The 18384-nt window shown below is 36.5% G+C and overlaps 1 protein-coding gene across 1 annotated transcript in view; it reads right to left on the bottom strand.

The window, feature by feature from the left end:
• Positions 1 to 18384, bottom strand: part of IL1RAPL2 (interleukin 1 receptor accessory protein like 2) — a 55347-nt gene that overhangs the window by 8077 nt on the left and 28886 nt on the right. Inside the window, exons 3-4 of the mRNA XM_008057234.1 lie at positions 10981 to 11124; positions 5163 to 5333 (exon numbers count right to left, since the gene is read on the bottom strand). Coding sequence (XP_008055425.1) covers positions 5163 to 5333; positions 10981 to 11124 — 315 coding nt within the window. The remainder of the gene's footprint in view (positions 1 to 5162; positions 5334 to 10980; positions 11125 to 18384) is intronic.

Raw genomic sequence — 18384 nt, 5'->3', positions numbered from 1 at the left:
TTTATATTTTTTAATCTCTACAGAAATACTGAGATAAGATGGGCCCAAGAATCTAAATGGTACTCATCCAAAAATGTCTCCAATCTCAGGATCTGAATTGCACAGCTGGGTTCTGTTGGTCACATGTCAGCTTCAGAGCACATCTGTTCATTCCTCAAGGATCCACTAGGCCCCATGAACACAATGTGCTCTGTGTAGAGTACTTTATACCACAAAACCCAGCAGCTGCAGGGGTGAGAAAATCTCTACTTCTCAAGTTTGTGTCTCTAGGCATTTTGAGTAGGGTGTTTTCTATCTGGCTTTCTTTTGGTTGCCTGTCACTTTTGACATTCAGATGCCTGTTGGCAACAAAGTTGCTTTTACTGTTCTCAGGGGCAGATGTTTCTAGTCTGGAAAGAGACAGACCAAACTTTTACTGGAAAGTAGGAATTCTTGCCACATTTAGGCACCCAACCTGAGAAAACAATAAGGAAGATCCTGGCCACAGGCTCAAGAATGGAAAGATAGTCACTGCCAGGAAAATAATGTCCAGATAGGAGACTTTGTTTCAACATGTAGAAAAATATTTGCATCAAATCTCCCCATCTCTGCTGGTTCATGATGGCCAAAGGACAACATATTCCTGGTAGGACATGTGAAAAATGTACAGATACCTCCAGCTCATGTTGGAAAGTGACATCTTTGTATTCAAGAATTCTGAGAACTCTTGGTATAGAAGAGGAGAGAGAGAGAGAGAGAGAGAGAGAGAGAGAGAGAGAGAGAATTTTATGTACTTTTGAAACTGTGTGCATTGAGGAAGTTTGTGTATTGATGAGGTTGAGTTGCAATACCATGAGAGTGATGCAAAAGAAACTGAAGACACATAAAAAGTAAAGGCATTAACCCATTTAATGAGTTTGTGTCATAGAAATTTGGTTCACAGAAAATAATTGTTATAGATCAAGAATGATTGTATAAAGTCTGCTTTTATAGTCCTCAAAGGCCTCATTGCTAGTTTTTGAAGGAAGGAGAAGTCTTAAGTCAACATGTTTTAAGTGAGATGTGAGGGACAAACACAGCTTATAACGCTGTAACTAGATTTTTTTTCTCCTGCAGGAATGTGTCTATATTTATATAGTATAACCTGTTAAATCTGTACCAATGACTGCAAATAAGACCACAGAAGCTTCTTTAATAACACACATACACCAAGTCCAAAATGTTCTACTCTGTCATTCATGTGTAAATCAAGTATATTATTCATATACTTCATCGACTTCCTGAATGCATGCTAAAAATGCCAAGGAAAAACTCGTTAATCGTGACATGGTGACTGCTCAGCTAACTCTGAAATGTTGATGGAAAAGAAAAATTGTCAAAGGGCCTTTTTAAGAGCCTCTGCAGGTTACACTCGCAAATCGACATTCAGAGTACATGAATTTTCTCGTTCAGGAAGGAAGGATTAAAATCAAACACCCTCCAGTGGTTGCATCTAAAAACTGCATAGGTGTCCCAATTGGCTTACTTGTAAAAGAAGTCTTCCTGTGCATCACTGAGGACACAAGATCCAAGCCCCTGCTCAGTCTGGTGGTTGTAAAATCTTGAAAAAATTAAAATCATTTTCTATGGACTATAAAACTTCTGCCCATCCCAATAACATTGTTTTGGATGTTTTTATGTTGAATTCTTTTAAATGCCAAAATAAACTAGGTGACTACCTTCTATCATCTCTTATACAGTATGTTATGATTCTAACTAAAATCCTGCAGTTTTTAGCTGAAAAATGTTATGACTTGTGCAAGCTTCATAGCCCATCATGGTTAGGGAAGATATTCAGACAGTTTATGATGCACCAACACAACTAATTGATTTCAACCAATTCAGCCAAACAACCAGCTGACTCAATGAGGTATAAAATATCTTCCCACCTGTTTAGCTAAATTAACACAGTGACTTCATTTGATTGATCCGTCAGATCACCAAAATGTAGCTGTAAGAGGACACAACTTTGGAATGCATCCTTCTTGTCCTCATGCTCTCTGAGTCTCACTCTCATCCATGCACAGTATCTGCTTGCTTACACAATTAACAAGTGTCATCTACTGAGTCTCAAGTAAAGTGAATCAACTGCATTCCTTGTCGTCCACATTTCCCTTCTAAGGTGCACAATGCTGAAGTACTGTTTTCCAGTGCAGAATAAATATATAATGCAATATTCAGACATAAAAAAACTCACTTTTTTTTTTTTTTTTTTTTTTTTGAGTTGGAGTCTCACTCGGTCGCCCAGACTGGAGTGCAGTGGCCGCTCCCGGCCACCGCAGCCTCGCCTGCTGGGCTCCAGCTATCCTTCCGCCTCAGCCTTCAGAGGAATTACAGGCATGTGCTACCATGCCTGGCTGATTTTTTTGATTTATTGTAGAGATGAGGTCTCGCTGCCCAGGCGGGTATCGAACCCGCTGGCTCAGGCAATCCACTCACCTCAGCCTCCCAAAGGCGCAGGATTACAGGCTGAGCCACCGAGCCCGGCAAGACTGACATTTTTAAGTCATTTGTTGGAGTTGATAAAGACTGTCTATTGTGGGGCTACCAAATATGTACTGTAAGAAGGCAAAAAAGTTGACATTACAGTCCTACTGAAGGTGACTTGACATATAATATAGATTCCCCTTTGGTAATGATATTACCTTAAAACAATTTAGAATAGTATAACTCTAAAAATGGATTTTTGCAGAATTGTATTTCTAAACTCAACAAGATCCAAAACATTAAAAATACATAACAATATAAATTAGGCCAAAACAATAGAGAAGTGTTTGTTTTTAACTTTGCAACAATGATTTATCAATCTCTTGTAGGTATTTTTTTCTAGTATCTGAAAAATAAAAGCAACATACTTATTAGCTGATCTAAGTACCAAGATTATTTTTATGAAACAACCACTGTTATTTTCTTTCAGTAGAAAGCTCTCTTTTAGCTTTCACATTCACCTTGTTAAGGGAAAATGTCTTTCAGATACTGTCATGCAAACATTTAAGTACTTATTTATTTCATTGTTATTATTCTTTCTTGTCTTTAAACTAACACTGTTCAAACAAAATTAACAAGCATCTCTGAAGCACCTAATGAGCTCATGTTTTCTGCTAGATGTTAAAAAGGGATATGAAGAGAAATGAGATTATAAGCCCTACCTTCATAGGGCTTATAATCTTGCTAAGTAGACAAGACATGGATAGATGAAAAGTAACATAAAATTTTTTTTTAAAATACAAAATATCTTAAAAGCACAACATTATACACCATGAATGGTAGGGCTAGAGTGACTATTATAAACTTTTCACAGAGGCAGTGATGGAGAAGGATAAATCGGATCTGCCAAGGCATAGAGGACTAACATGCAGGGGCGCACAATGTATATCAAATGAAAGGTTTGGCTACAAGGGAGAGTATGAATAGAGAAAATGGTAAGAGCCACTTTGGGGAGACAAATCTGGGATGGCAGCAGAAGTATTTAGCTAAGGGTTATGGGTTTTATCCTGTAGGAAATAAATAGTGAAAATTAGTTTGTTGAACACAAAAGTGAAATGACCAAAGTAATAGTGTATGACATTAGTGGGGCTAGATGGATGAGAGGAAAGATAAGAAGGTAGAGAGATAATCAACATTCCAAGAGTTAGGTAATTAGGGCCTATACTAGAATGGAAGAAGTGAGAATGGAAAAGATGCAAGGGACACTAAATTTGGAAAAAAGACATAGAGGAGTAAAAAATGACTCTGAGATATGTGGATGTTTCTCGGAGAATCAGTCAATAAAGAATGGTATTTCAAGTCATAAAAATGGGGAAAATTACAGAAAGAGAAGTGTAGAGACCCATGGGAATATGCTTGGGGGAAATCTTATATTTGTGGAGCAGGAAAGTAACAAACCAGCAAATATTATCTTTGTGCTTCTCTATGCATGTTTAAGTCTGCATACCAATGTGTATGTGTCAAGATACGAGAACACAGACATACATGTACCCTCAGAAAAGAGATGAACAACCAAAATTCAGTTGTTCCCATTTGTTTCCTGTCAGCTTAATGATTATGGTAATATGAGTAGTTATGAAGGAACAACATGTTCTAGCAGACAAACAGATCCAGGGTCCACTCCCAGCTCTATTGTTTGCCAGCAGTCCGATCTTGGACTTCTTTGACGCTTTGTTTCCTTATCTGTAAGATGAGGCTAAAAGTATCTACTCTATCCCAATTATTATTGTGGAAATGAAATAAAATAATGCATTTGAAAGTATTTTATGTATTGCCGAGTAACGGAAATATAATCTTTTTACTTTGTTATTATTACATGTGTTTAAATTAACGTGTTCTGATTTGTAGTCACCAGTGCAATCCTCCCCTCATAAAGATATGGACATAGACAAACATATAAATGGGTTCTAGCACTTATATTTTGCCTCAATGGCATTTTAAGTTCTTTGAGGACAGGGACCATATCTTAGATTTCTTTTTATTCTCCTTACACTTTACTGTGTATGTGTACACACTCTGAATTTTAACAGGAGCAAAGTACATACTGTGACTTAAAACTGAATTTATTCTGAAAGCTCAAATATATCTTCCAATATGTAATATAACTTAAAAGTGCCATTCAAGCCCACAGTGTTCAGCACTTCTTGAAAATAACTTAAACACACAGTGAGAATACTGTACCCAATGGCCTCGTATACCTTTTCTGGTGGATTTTTCCATAAATCTGGGAATGTGACAAAACACAATGAGTAACAGGGCTGAAAGGCATAGATTCAAAGTTTTTAGTGACAATGATTGTAGATATCAGTAGCACAATGACAGAAGACGAGCTTTGGAGCTGAAACATTGAAAAAGCTTTAACTAACTTTTACAGATTTTTTTGAGATCATAATTTTCGCAGAACACTAAGTCAATATAATTTTTAAAAATATATTAAGGTACAATATTAAGGTACTCCACATCTAAAATATAAGTGAGAAAGCCTTAAAAAAATTCAGATGCTAAAAAGTCTAAATACAGGCATCGAGGGAAACTTTGAACTTAATAAACTCTCCTGTGAGAAACAACAGTCTAAATATTGGCTCTGATATTTGAAGCCTTCATATAATTTTCTAAAAGAAACAGAACATTTTAAAATAAAACTTGAAAGTACTTACTTCCACTTGGAATCAGGTCCCTTTCTGGGATGAAGAGTTTATATCCATAGTGTTTTTCCAGGACATCTGGCAGTATTTCAAGAGCAAACTGCTCTTCTTCAGGGTTGTCACAGTCTAAAGTATCTTGCTCCACTTTTGTGTAAGAGATATAGGCATCATATTCCTTGTTGTCTTAAATATAAAGAACAACAAAAAAGTTGTAACTATGAGCAGATTCTCTTTAAGTATTAAACATCTATAATTTCTAAGAGGCTAGAATAACAATAATTAGTGTTTCTCTTTAATGATTGGAAAAACATAAGTCACATGCCATATTATAGGAAATCTAATCCATTTCAACATAACCTAGTCATATGAAATGAACTGAATTCTTTATGCAACGGCCCACCTATAGTCAGAACAGAATAAAAGCAGTTATTATTTGTGACTTTCAGCAATTATATGCATTTGTGTTGTTCAGTGATGTGTGAATGATTAGCTCAGTGTGTTTGAATGCAGGACTAAACAGACCAAAGTCATGGATTTGAACCCTTTATGTGCCAGTTGGCTTGGCTCTGTTACTTGGTCACAGACTATACCTTGCTTACACAAATATGTGCAAAAGATCCAACAGGAGCTGGGACCTAGAATGTGGAAGATTAAATTAATCCAGTCTCAGTCCTAGAGACACCACTCAAAGCACATGCCATATTTCCAGCTGGTTAGTATCATCATCTTCATATACAAAAAACAGTTCATTACCAAATATTAGAGATAGCAGCTGGGTTTTATACAAATGCATTGCCTGTTATTCTTGTTCAGGCCATGGCCAACTAATTTGACACAAGTTTCCAAAAGAAGCCTTTGTTTCAAAATATACATCCTTCCAATATTGCCAAATTAGGTTTCCCTTCAGACAGTTAGTCAGGGAGTTAACTGTGCTCTGAGAGTGTATTTTTTTTCTTCTGTTGCTGTGTTGGCTCTGAGCCATTCTCCCCAAAGAGAAAATGTTCATGTATGCATACATTTTTTCCTGCACAATGTTAATGAACATAGCTACTCAGAAAGTTAGTTCCCCAACATTTTAGAAGAACCATATAGAAAAAGTTATAGTGGAATTTTCAAAACTGATATTTATAGAAAAACTATTTTTTAAAGTGAATGTAGTGAGACTCATGTGGAACTATTTGTAAACCCAGTTACTTTCAAATAATAATTTTGAAAGACTGGTAAGCATTTCAGGATTTGTTTCTAGAACACGTCAGTATTTTCCATTAAAATATATATAATTAAATGTAACTAAAACCTGAACAAAAGGTAGTTTATATAATGAAGCAGTCACTCACTTACCTACACCATGATTTGGTTCTACCTGCTGAAGGAGAAATAAACTATAAACTCAAAATAAGATATACATGTTCTCTCTTAGGAGTAGATGAGACCTCTTGACTATCTAGAGATATCTGACATATGATTATGTTGCTATAATTCCAGCCTTCACTACCCCCACATGAAAGGAACTTTGATTATTTACCTTAAGGTAGTGCCTGAAACCAGGAGGAAGGGTTAATGCTCTTTAGTATGTTCTCTGGCTGTAAAAGATATCCATAAACCTTGGTTGGGTTACTTGATTGCCTAGAAGCAGATGCACATGAAGGACTGCCCCGGATAGTTGAGGAGATCATTTGGCTTACAAATTGGGCACATTCCAGTGTTGTGCATAAAACTCCACTTGGAAGTGAGAATGTTCATAAGCAACGCTAATGTAAGAAACTCCTGGTAATCCTAGCACCTCTGCCCCTGTTCCAATCAAGCTCAGGATGCACCTGCAGGACCTTGACTTTCTCCAGCTATAATTATTCACCTGGGACTCAGAGCTGCTGATGATAAACAGCTGGAAGAATAAAATAAGCCAAAGGACAAAGATCCATTCCTATGAGCAGAATATATTTCTATTCTTGGTAGATAATGTTGCTGCCTCAAACTCCGTAATGTCAGACTAGACCCTTGACACTCTGACTTTAATAACTTTCCCATCTCACAAACCTTGATAAATTTAACTGCCTATTAATTCATTCAATAATGATTTGTTGAACATCCTTTATGAGCTAGCCATCTGCAATGGCTACCTGACTCCTTCACCCATGTTACCAGACTGTCTAGACTCCTGTCCTAGTGTTTGTCCTGAATATGGATATGTGTCTTCCAACTATGCCTAAACTCATACATTCTTGGCCGTATCCTTACTGGTCCTAACTACATCCTGATGTTACACTTTAATACTATACAGACTTTCCCTTAGAAAAGTATTTCTATATTTGCATATTCCAAATCAAGTTTTGACAAAAATTGTGGATATCTTTGATATGCGTTAACACCCAACATGTCTGGATTATAAATTTACTTAGCAGTTCAGAAGCACTTCATTCATGGAAAAATGGTTGCTTCTGGTTTCAGTCATGTCACTTTAAGATGAACTAAAGGTGATGAGCTTATGGTGGCTGGCCAGAGCAGGAAGCAAGCTCTCAAAGCCACCACGTCATCTGTCCTAGAATCTCTAGGATACCAGCTAGTGAGCCAGCAGTTACACAGATGCCACAGTTTAAAAAAATGCACTTTAGCCTTATATAGGCAGCCAAGAAAACCTCATGAATAGCTGCAGCTGTTGCTTACAAAGAGGAGCAAGATGGATAGAGCAAAAGTCACAACATGATGCAAATAAGGTTAACAGCAAGGCCTGAAATTTGTTTTAAAACCAAAAGGTAATTCAGCAGACACCAGATTTCTAAGCAAGGCTAATGAGTCTTTATGCTAAAAATCATGCTGACTAAGTTCATCTGAGGATCCGGGAAACAGAGCACAACGCAGTCAGAGCATTTTAAGGAAGAGGGCTGACACAGTGGTCACCATAGGTATACTGTTCCTAATAAAGAGAGAAATTTGAGGAAGGGAGTCAAACTTTTTTGGATAAATTTTCCTGTTGTCACATCTGCTCTTCCCTCTTTTTAAATCTAATTTTAATCCTTTTCACTATCAAGAAGCTATTCTGTTTACAACCCTGTTGTTCTGCAGCTATGGCAAACATAGTGCTAAACCTTTAGCTTCTAAAGTACAGACTGTGTGACCTTGTTATTTATTATATACCTAGTACCTGTTGAAGTACCTATGTGTGTGTATATGTGTGTAGTGTTGATCAAGATGAAGAATAAATGTAAATGCATCATGCATAGTGTCTGCCATATAGTAAACACCTAATAAATACTTAATTACTGAAAAACTGTAAGATTGAATGAATGAAGCAATTGTTGTTTGGTGCATTCAAATAAAATGCATAAAATAAAATATGGCTAAGAAGTCAAAGTTTGTTGGACGGGTTTTATTTTATAAAAAATAAAGCATTTTTATAAGAATTTTCAGGAGATGCCACCATGAATATGAGCAAAGAGAAAACATGAAGAAAATGTTACCATATAGGTAAAATGAAGTTGTGTCTATGAAAGGTCAAAATATTATAAGTGAAGAAATGAAAAATTTGGTAGATTTTCTGGCTGACATTTAGCATTGTGTAACTGTATATTTCTTTCTTTCTTTTTTTTTTTTTTGAGTTGGAGTCTCACTCTGTCACCCAGACTGGAGTGCAGTGGCTGCTCCCAGCCACCACAGCCTCGGCCTGCTGGGCTCCGGCGATCCTTCCACCTCAGCCTTCCGAGTAGCCGGAATTACAGGCATGCACTACCACGCCCGGCTGATTTTTTTATTTATTGTAGAGATGAGGTCTCGCTGCCCAGGCGGGTCTCGAACCCGCGGGCTCAGGCAATTTACTCACCTCAGCCTCCCAAAAGCGCGGGATTACAGGCTGAGCCACCAAGCCCGGCTTGTAGATTTCTTAAATGACATTATAATTGATGTATTTGTTCTCACCACATACCTGATGACTTTTAGTATTCTATTCCATTAGTTCAGAAGTTGTATACTTAACTTCCAACCTTCCATGTGGCAATATAAAATATTTTAAATCTCCTTTCTAGTGGAAATTTTTGAAGTACCCACCCCCCATATTGTATTTTCCCCCCAAAGTAATGAATTTGGAATCAATACATACAATTCTGTAATCAAAATGCCTTATATTACTATACACCTTTAATCACATGGGCCACATTGGAGATAAAGATGCAAAAATGGAATATTTGACGCCTAAACAATCCTTTAATATTAGCATGAACTTAATCTTACAACTATGTACTACAACTAATTCATTATTTTGGATTATTGAGTATGGGTGGCAAAAGTGATGAATTATTTCATATTAACCTAATAAACTATATCACCTCTTACAGAGATTAACAAATTGCTTGTAATCAACACTCAATACAAATGAATCACAGAAGCCTCCCTTTCATTTTCTTTTATATAGATATTGCATCTTTTGCCTTCACAATTGGATACTTTAGCTACTTGTAATCTCCTGGGAACCAGTAACATTTTTCTCAATAACATACTCCATTTTGTTATTTTCCATGTACAGGTAAAAAGTCAGATTTTCCATAATAACTGTTGTATATAGGAACTGAGTGTCATTTACCACATTTTCATATATATTATATAATATTTTTCGGAACAGGCCCTAATTTCTCATTTTGAAGATATGTCTGAATAAGAATCTGTAGTACTTTTAAATGGGCTGCTATAATTATTGTGTAAATGTGCAGATTTGAAAATGAGCACACATATGTATTCAGCAAAGAACATTTCTCTGATTTACTGTGAAAACATAAAAGTTAATTAAAATCCACTCATATAATTTTTTACATAATAGTACAATAAGGCCCAAATCAAAGATTCTGTAAAAATTTTGTCATACATCTATCACTATAAAAATAAGAATAAAATCATCAACTGCTCTTTTTAGGTAAATCCGTCAACAACAAAAAGTAAGCAAAAGCTCTGACCTTTATTATTTCAGTACAATAGCAGCCTATTTATAGTAATTATGTCCAACTGAACTTTTTTTGTTTTTTGACTAACCTATGGCATTCTACAAACATGTTTCCAAGGCTTAGAGTAGTTTAGGGGTGAGAACTTTATGTATGAGGAGCAACATTGTGATTTCTTATTGGCATTGATTGAAAACATGGCAATTTTAACACATAAAAAAATTAAACTGTTTTTGTATATACAAAGAAACAAGACTCAGTACACTGCCTTATTGATATGTCATTCATAAAATCTCCAAAAGTTATAAATAGCAAATGGGTATAAGAATATTATAAGCTATATTCTCATTTTTTATCCTCTGGGTCACTTTTGAGAATGGTACTATAAACTTAAAACATATGTAGGCCCATGTTCTTTGAGTTTTTAAAAGGAGTATCTCCATAACATAATCAGTTTCTTGTATAATTACTTGCTTTCTAGGTGGCAGTAATGGATAAAATGATCTGCACCTAAATTTGAATTTTCTGACAAAAAAAGTGAAATTGATTCTTAATTTGTTCCCTACAAAGGGAAAGGGCCTTGACAGCAACTGTTACATCTTCTGACCAACTAGTGTCTTCTTGTTAAACTTTTTATTTGGAAATAATTTCAAATGTATAGGAATATTACAAAAATAAAACTTTCAAAAAGCATGTATGAGCCTTTACCTGGATTTACCTATATTATCATTTTTTCTTTTTCCTGATGCTTTTTTTTTTCTAAATAATTCGAGGGGAAGTTGTGTTTATCATAGACCTTTATGTCTAAATAATTCAGTGTGTATTTCCTAAGAATAGGGAAATTATCTTATATAATCACAAATGCATGCCTTCTAATATAATTTTAACAACATGAGACAACTTACCATCAGTGGTTTCATCACCTCCAAAACGCTGCCGGTAGAAGAGCATCAGTTCAATGTTGTAGCATTTGTAGATGATGACCAGCAGTACAAGGAGGAGGAAGATTGCCCCCAGGCCCCCCGCAAGCTCAATCTTGTAGATTAAATCTGGAGCAAACAAAATAAACAGGAAAAGATAATAAAACCAGCATCACATGGGATCTTTCCATATCTCTAACATGTAAAATGTGTTACTTATTTTGCTTTTCTTTCCAGAAGATTTTTGTTTAATAAAGTAGCTTTGCTCTTGATACATTTGAATGAATCAAATTTTTGTAAAATTAACGCTTCAAATATTTGATTAATTTACTATTAAAAATAGTAAGTCTACCTGAAAAGGAATAATCACTTCCAATTTGTCTTTAACATATCTAGATTTCACATACATACTTTTGCTTTAAGTGTATTTCAGAGAACTATTAAAGTTGCTTTATTCTGGGTACAGAGCCAATATTTTTTTGTTTCTGTTAAATTTTCTTATTGGCTTAGGAATATTACCTTCTAGTACTTCTCAGGCCACAGGCCCTATTCTTCTGCAAGAGAACAATATCATAAAATTACTTTCAGAATCAAATAAAATCTAATGAGTTTGCAGGATTTAACTGTTTCATTTAACCCCAGTAGAACATAATCCAATACAAGGTAATTGGGGGAAATTAGCGTATCCATTTTCCCTACTTATTTAAATAAATGACTATAATATATATGTAATATAATATGCCCAATGGAGCTAAAACAGAATGAGAAATCCAGGCTAATCACTTGGTGTTTTTGGCCAACACCAGGCTACCTGATAGCAGCCTCAGACCCTCCAGTGGGCAGCCCTAGAACTCTAAGCATTGGGGCAATTAAATCAACACATAATGAAGGAAGACATAATGTCTCCCAGGCTCAAGGAATAGTGATTTACCTATAGCTTAATTAGTGATATTAATAAATCCAGAGAGTGTATCATCAAAGAAGGGGATGGTATCATGAAATTTAGAGAAATGGGAAGTCAGAGGAGAATTTAGAGTGTGAGTTCATCAATGTACAGAGGAGTAATATTGAATCTAGGAGACACCAGACCACAGAAATATTTTCTGTTGTGGGACAGGCACATCTTGGTCTCATCATAATTAGATTAAATTGCCTTCAAGATTAGCTAACCTCCCTTAATCTAATTCTATAATTACTAAGTGACTCTTTTACTACCAATTCAGGTTACCATGTAACTAGAAACTGGGGAAGGGAGTGCCATTCTAGTTTATACTTCAGTTGCTTATGAGTTTGGTGGGCGTTAGTCAGTCTCTTTGGATGGATCAATTTTGGGACACTGTTGAAATCAAATTGCTAAACTTAACAAACTGTCACTGTTGAAAAACATATAATCAGTCTTTCTTTGGGATTGCCCCTTACCCCTATATAGGATTACTGCTTACGAGAAATTAGTCATGCTTAATATGACGATTAAGATCCATTTAACATGCTACAGTTTATAAAACAGAAAGAAAACATGTAACATATGCAATTAATTACAAGTAATATATATTATATATAAAAAGTTCTTACACCTAAGGTCATATACCTAAGAAGTGCTCAAAATGAGACTTGAGTCCAGGTCTCCTAACTTCAAATTGAAGACTTTTTATTACAACACAGCTTTACCTGTTCCATCCTGGAAAGTGACAGCAGAAATCCTTCTACCTATTCTTCCATAGAACTGCTGGTAGGGCTTCTTTACAACTTGCGATTTGTGGCACATTTTGACTCATTTTGCCCTTTCACTTTCAAAGAAGGAAGATAAACTGCAATTTACCAGGAAGAATAAAAGACTGGATACACTCTCAGTCACTTCACTGGAGGATACTGCAGAATTTTGTAGCTATAGCCAGGTAGGAAGGAGAGCTCCCTGGAGTCTAATATGTGAAGAAAAGTGTTAGATTTTGTAGGGAGAGAGGATATTTAATCTTGAAAGGAAGTAGAGTAAGAGAAGAAATGATGGTGGCTAGACATAGTACAGCCAATCAGGAGAGTCATAGAGTAGAAATATAAGAAACACAAATAGATTTTACTTTTTTTGAGTAAGGAGACAGGGAAGGATGGAAAAAGGAAGAGAGTGAAGCTGTTGTGAAGGACAAAATAAACAAGAAATATTATGAGGGGACACACAGATGAATAGTGATAGGAAACTGGAATCTATCTCTGTCCTGCTTGTTGCAAGAGATGATCATTTAAAAGATTAAGTCACAAAATTTCAGGTAAAAAAAAAAATTCCACCACACATTAGCTATGCTGCCTGCCTTCTATATAGAATGTGCCTCCCCAGGAGCCACCACCTTCTTCTATGTGAGGGATAAAGCACACTCACTTATAAGACCTCCGTGGGCTGCAAATCACAATTTTTGCTTGTTTTCTCATCATCTTACACCAACTATAGATTGTTAATAGCCAGTATTAAATTGACAAAAGAATACTGTTTTCTTTGCTACTCTGAAAATCAACTTCTCTTTCATCTTGAAGCATTGATTAACTTGATTCAAAGTGTTCATTTTGTGCTGTGATTTTTTTTGGTCTCACTGTGTTTGTGTGTATGTCTCTGGTCAGAACAGCTTTCAACTGTTTTCAAAGTCATAGAATGGGAAGTTTTTCAGCAATTTCTATGTTATTTACAGAGTAAAGTTGCTATTAGGTAGATGGAAAGCTTCATCCGTAGAAACAATTCGTGCTCGCAAGTAGCAGACACCATTTTCACCAGTAAATTTATGGAAGAAAACCGTGGCGTAAAAAGTACCTTTGTGGTTTTGAGGTCCATTTTATAAAAATGCCTTTGACAGATATTACATAATGATGGCTGTTTAAGTTGAAAAGTGTGGACCTAGACCCTGAGACTCAACCAGTATTTTTTGATTCAGCCCAGGCAGTCATATCAAAAGGGAAATATCTATCCTGTAATCAGAGGGCAGAATTACCATCACCCAAATGACACCTGGATTTTCTTTTGTCTTCTATTTTCAGTTGCCATTTTCAATCTCAGCATGATCTACACTTCTAGGGACATTTTTTGACTGAGAAGCTCAAAGTCATTTTATTTGGACTGTATCTTGTAATACACTTCACAAAAGATAGCTATAAAAGAACAGCAGATATTCATGGGTTTGTAACTTTTTTCTAAGCACCCAAAGTAAAAGTGTAGTTGTTTTTCACCTTCTTAGTTTGAACCCAAATATTTCTTCACTGTGAACACAAAGATCAGATATTACGGAATGACACAAATAGGAGCTGAAGGCAAAGGACTGGAGAGACAAAAGGCTGGGGATGTTTGAACATGCTCTTCTGACTCATAAGTTAGGAAGCAGTTTGGGAGATCCCACCTTAGGGCTTTCTGCCGTGGTATGAACATTTCTTCAAAAAATATATGTTGAAACCTAACCCCCAAGGTGATGATATTAAGAGGGAGGCCTTTGGGAGGTGATTAGGCCATGAGAGTGAGCCTTCATGAATGGGGCCTCTCACAAGGGAAATCTGAGGAAATCTGTTTACCCCTACTGCCATGTGAGGATGCACAAAAGGTACCATTTATGAGGAGCCCTTACTACACACCAAATCTGTAGGTGCCTTGACCTTGGACTTTCCACACTATCCCTCTTTGCAGATGACATGATTCTATACCTCAAAAGCCCAGAGAATCTGTCAAAAACCTCCCTGCACTGAAAAGGACATTGGCAAAGTCTCAGGGTACAAAATCAACATGCAAAAGACAGTTTCATTCCTATATATCAACAACAAAATGAACAGAAACCCAAATAAAAAGCACAATCCCATTCACAATAGCCACACACAAAAAAATGAAATACTTTGGAAACTTCCTAACCAGAGAAGTGAATGACCTTTACAAAAAAAAAACAACCTACAAAACTCTGCTCAAAGAAATCCAAGAAGACACAAACAATTGGAAAAATATTCCATGCTCAGGGATTGGAAGAATCAACATTGTTAAGATGTTCATCCTGCCCAAGGCAATCTACAGATTTAACGCAACATTCATTAAATTATCAGCAGCATTCTTCTCAGACCTTGAAACAACAATATAGGAATTCATATGGAAACACAAATGACCACGAATAGCCAAAACAATCCTCAGCAAAAAAACTCAAGCACAAACAAAAAACAAAACAAAAAGCTGGAGGTATCACAATCCCAGACTTCAGCCTGGTATTGGTACAAGAACAGGCACATAGACCAATGGAACAGGATAGAGATTCCAGAAGCAAAATATCAATTTTTCAACCAACTCATCTTCAACAAAGCCTCCACCATCAACCACTGAGGAGAGGAGAACATATTCAGTAAATGGTGTTGGGAAAACTAGCTGATCACATGCAGAAGATTAAAACAAGACCCCCTACCTATCACCATACACAAAAATCAACTCTAAATGGATCAAAGACCTAAATGTAAAACTTCAAACTATAAGAACCTTAGAAAATGCAGGAAGAAATTGGAACTGGCAACCAATTCCTGATAAAAACCCCAAGTGCCCATGCCATAAGAGATAAGATAGACAAATGAGACCTCATCAACCTGACAAGCTTGTGTGAAGCCAAAGAAACCATCAAGAGATTGGGAAGACAGCCCAGACTGGGAAAAATATATACCAACTGTATATCTGACAAAGGTCTAATATCTAGGATCTACAAGGAACTCAAGCAAGCTGAAAAGAAAAAAAACAAATAGCCCCATTACAAAGTGGGCAAAAATATGAATAAACACTTCTCAAAAGAAGACATATGAGTAGCCAAGAGATACATGAAAAAATGCTCAGCCTCACTAGTCATCAAAGAAATGCAAACTGAAACCACCCTGAGATACCACCTAACTCCAGTCAGAATGGTCATCATCAATAACTAAAAAAACAACAGATGCTGCAGAAGATGCGGGGAAAAGGAACACTTCTACACTGTTGGTGGGAGTGTAAACTAGTACAACCTCTGTGGAAAACAGTTTGGAGATTTCTAAAAGATCTAAAAATCGACTTTCCACATGACCCCACAATCTCCCTACTGGGAATATACCCCGAGGAACTCAAATCACTCTGTGAAAAAGATACCTGCATAAGCATGTTCATTGCAGCATTATTCACAATAGCAAAAACATGGAGCCAACCGTGCTGCCCATCAAAAGAGGACAGGATAAGAAAAATGTGTTGCATATACACAATGGACTATTACGCAACCATAAAGAAGGACAAAATTATGAACTTCGCAGCAACGTGGATGGACTTAGAGTCTATAATACTGAGTGATCTATCACAAAAACAAGGAACTAAGTACCACATGTTATCACTCATAAGCAGACCTCAAACAATTATCATAATACTAGAAGAAAGGAACTGGAAGTAGTGGAAAACTGCCTGGGTGGGGAGTTGATATTGGCAGTAGTGGGAAACTACTAGGGGAGGAGGGGCCACTTCATCAATAAGGGCACTTGCATAATGAACATTTGTATACCTAACCCCGAATTGTACTCAATATGTTTAAAATAAAAAATTAAATACATAAATGAATAATTAAATCAACAAGTTTTCTGTTGTTTATAGTCTACACAGTCTAAGGTAGCTTGTTGTAGCATCCAACTGGACTAAGACAGAAATTGGTACTGAGACGTAGGGTACTGCTGTAACAAATACCTGAAAATATGGAACAAACTTTGAAACTGGGTAATTGATAGAGACTGGAAGTGTTTTGAGGTATGTTGTCATGACAGGCACCTTAAGAGCAATTCTGGTATGAGCTCAGAAGAACAGGAGAGCTGTAAAGAGAACCTCAATCTTCTTAGGGATTGCCTAAGTGGTTGAGATCAGAATATTGACAGAAATATAAATTGCAAAGTCCATTTTGACAAGGTTTGAGATGAAAATGAGAAATGAGCTCTCATTAGACACAAATCTGCTGGTACCTTGGTCTTAGACATCCCACCCTCTGGAACTGTGAGCAATAAATTGCTAATGTTAACAAATTATTCAGAATAAGATATTTTGTTACAGCAGCCTGAATAGACTTAGAAATCTTCCTAAACAGGTGTGGTGGGTAAGGGTGAAGCTCTAGCATTGCGAATGAAGACAGATTCAGAGATATGTCTCTGTTTTGTGAGAAAGAGCGTGTGTGCAAAGAAGCCGAGTCTGAACTGATTTCAGACTCGGCTTACCAAAGAAAACATTTAGGATGGACGTCTTAGTGAAATGCTAGTTGTACTTACTGACAAATAGTTCATCAAAGAATAAGGAAGTGGTAGATGCAGGTAGAAGATGCACAGGAAATAGGTGTTTTGCTTTTAAAAACCCTGATCTTGTTCATTGGATATGTTAGATGTGAGTTTTCATTTCACAAAAGGCCTTTTCACTTTATGAAAGGGTTGATCACATGTTTCTTCTCCATAAAAATTACTTAGGGTATTTTAAATATTTGACTTACAGCTCACCAAGTAGTTATTGTTCCCTAAGAAAAGCTATACTTGCATTCCTGGTGGGACCATTACTGCCACTGAGGCCAAGATATGCTGTGATAAAGTTGAAAAGGTCCTACTCCAAATACCTGGAATTTATTAAAAGAAGCCAGAGCTTGGTCTAACTAAAAATAATAACTAAAAAATAATAACTAAAAATAATTAGGGCAAGGCCATAGGGATTCTTACTCTTTTGGGGGGTTTCACCATATTGGAGGGAATTCTTAAGGAGACCAAGTGAGAGAAAATTAGTTTCATCCTTCTTTTGTAAAGCACAGTGCAAAAATTTAACTGCTACCTAGAACAGAGAGTGTGAACTGGTATATCATGGGTGAAAAAATTGATATTGTTGGACTATATAATGTCTCAAAAATGAATACTAATATTTATAAAATCAAATGATTGCATATTCAGTCTTTTATCTTCATTTGAAAACTCTGAAGTTCTCATATCCCTGGGCACCCATTCCAGCAAGAGCAGTAATAATCTTCTAGAACAGAGTAGTTGTTGCCCCTTTAAAGAAATGCATATTTTCTCTGGTATGTGCTTTGTTTTTCCTAACATCCAGTCCTCTTTTAAAAAATTCAATATATGGCCAGGCTCAGTGGCTTAGCCTGTAATCTCAACACTTTGGGAGGCCGAGGCGAGTGAATTGCCTGAGTCTGTCGGTTCAAGACCCATCCGGACAACTTGGCGAGACCTCGTCTCTACAATAAATAAAAAATTAGCCGGGTGTGGTAGCACGCGACTGTAGTTCCAGTTACTTGGAAGGCTGAGGAAGAAGGATCGCTGGAGCCCAGTAGGTCAAGGCTGCCATGGCTGGGAGCGGCCACTGCACTCCAGTCTGGGCGACAGAGTGAGACTCCAACTAAAAAAAAAAAGAAT

Source organism: Carlito syrichta, unplaced genomic scaffold (genome assembly GCF_000164805.1).
Source record: "Carlito syrichta isolate Samal-C Ts95f unplaced genomic scaffold, Tarsius_syrichta-2.0.1 Scaffold302910, whole genome shotgun sequence".
Classification (NCBI taxonomy): domain Eukaryota; kingdom Metazoa; phylum Chordata; class Mammalia; order Primates; family Tarsiidae; genus Carlito; species Carlito syrichta.
The sequence above is the reverse complement of the archived record's forward strand: the minus strand, read 5'-3'. Positions and strand labels throughout refer to the sequence as shown.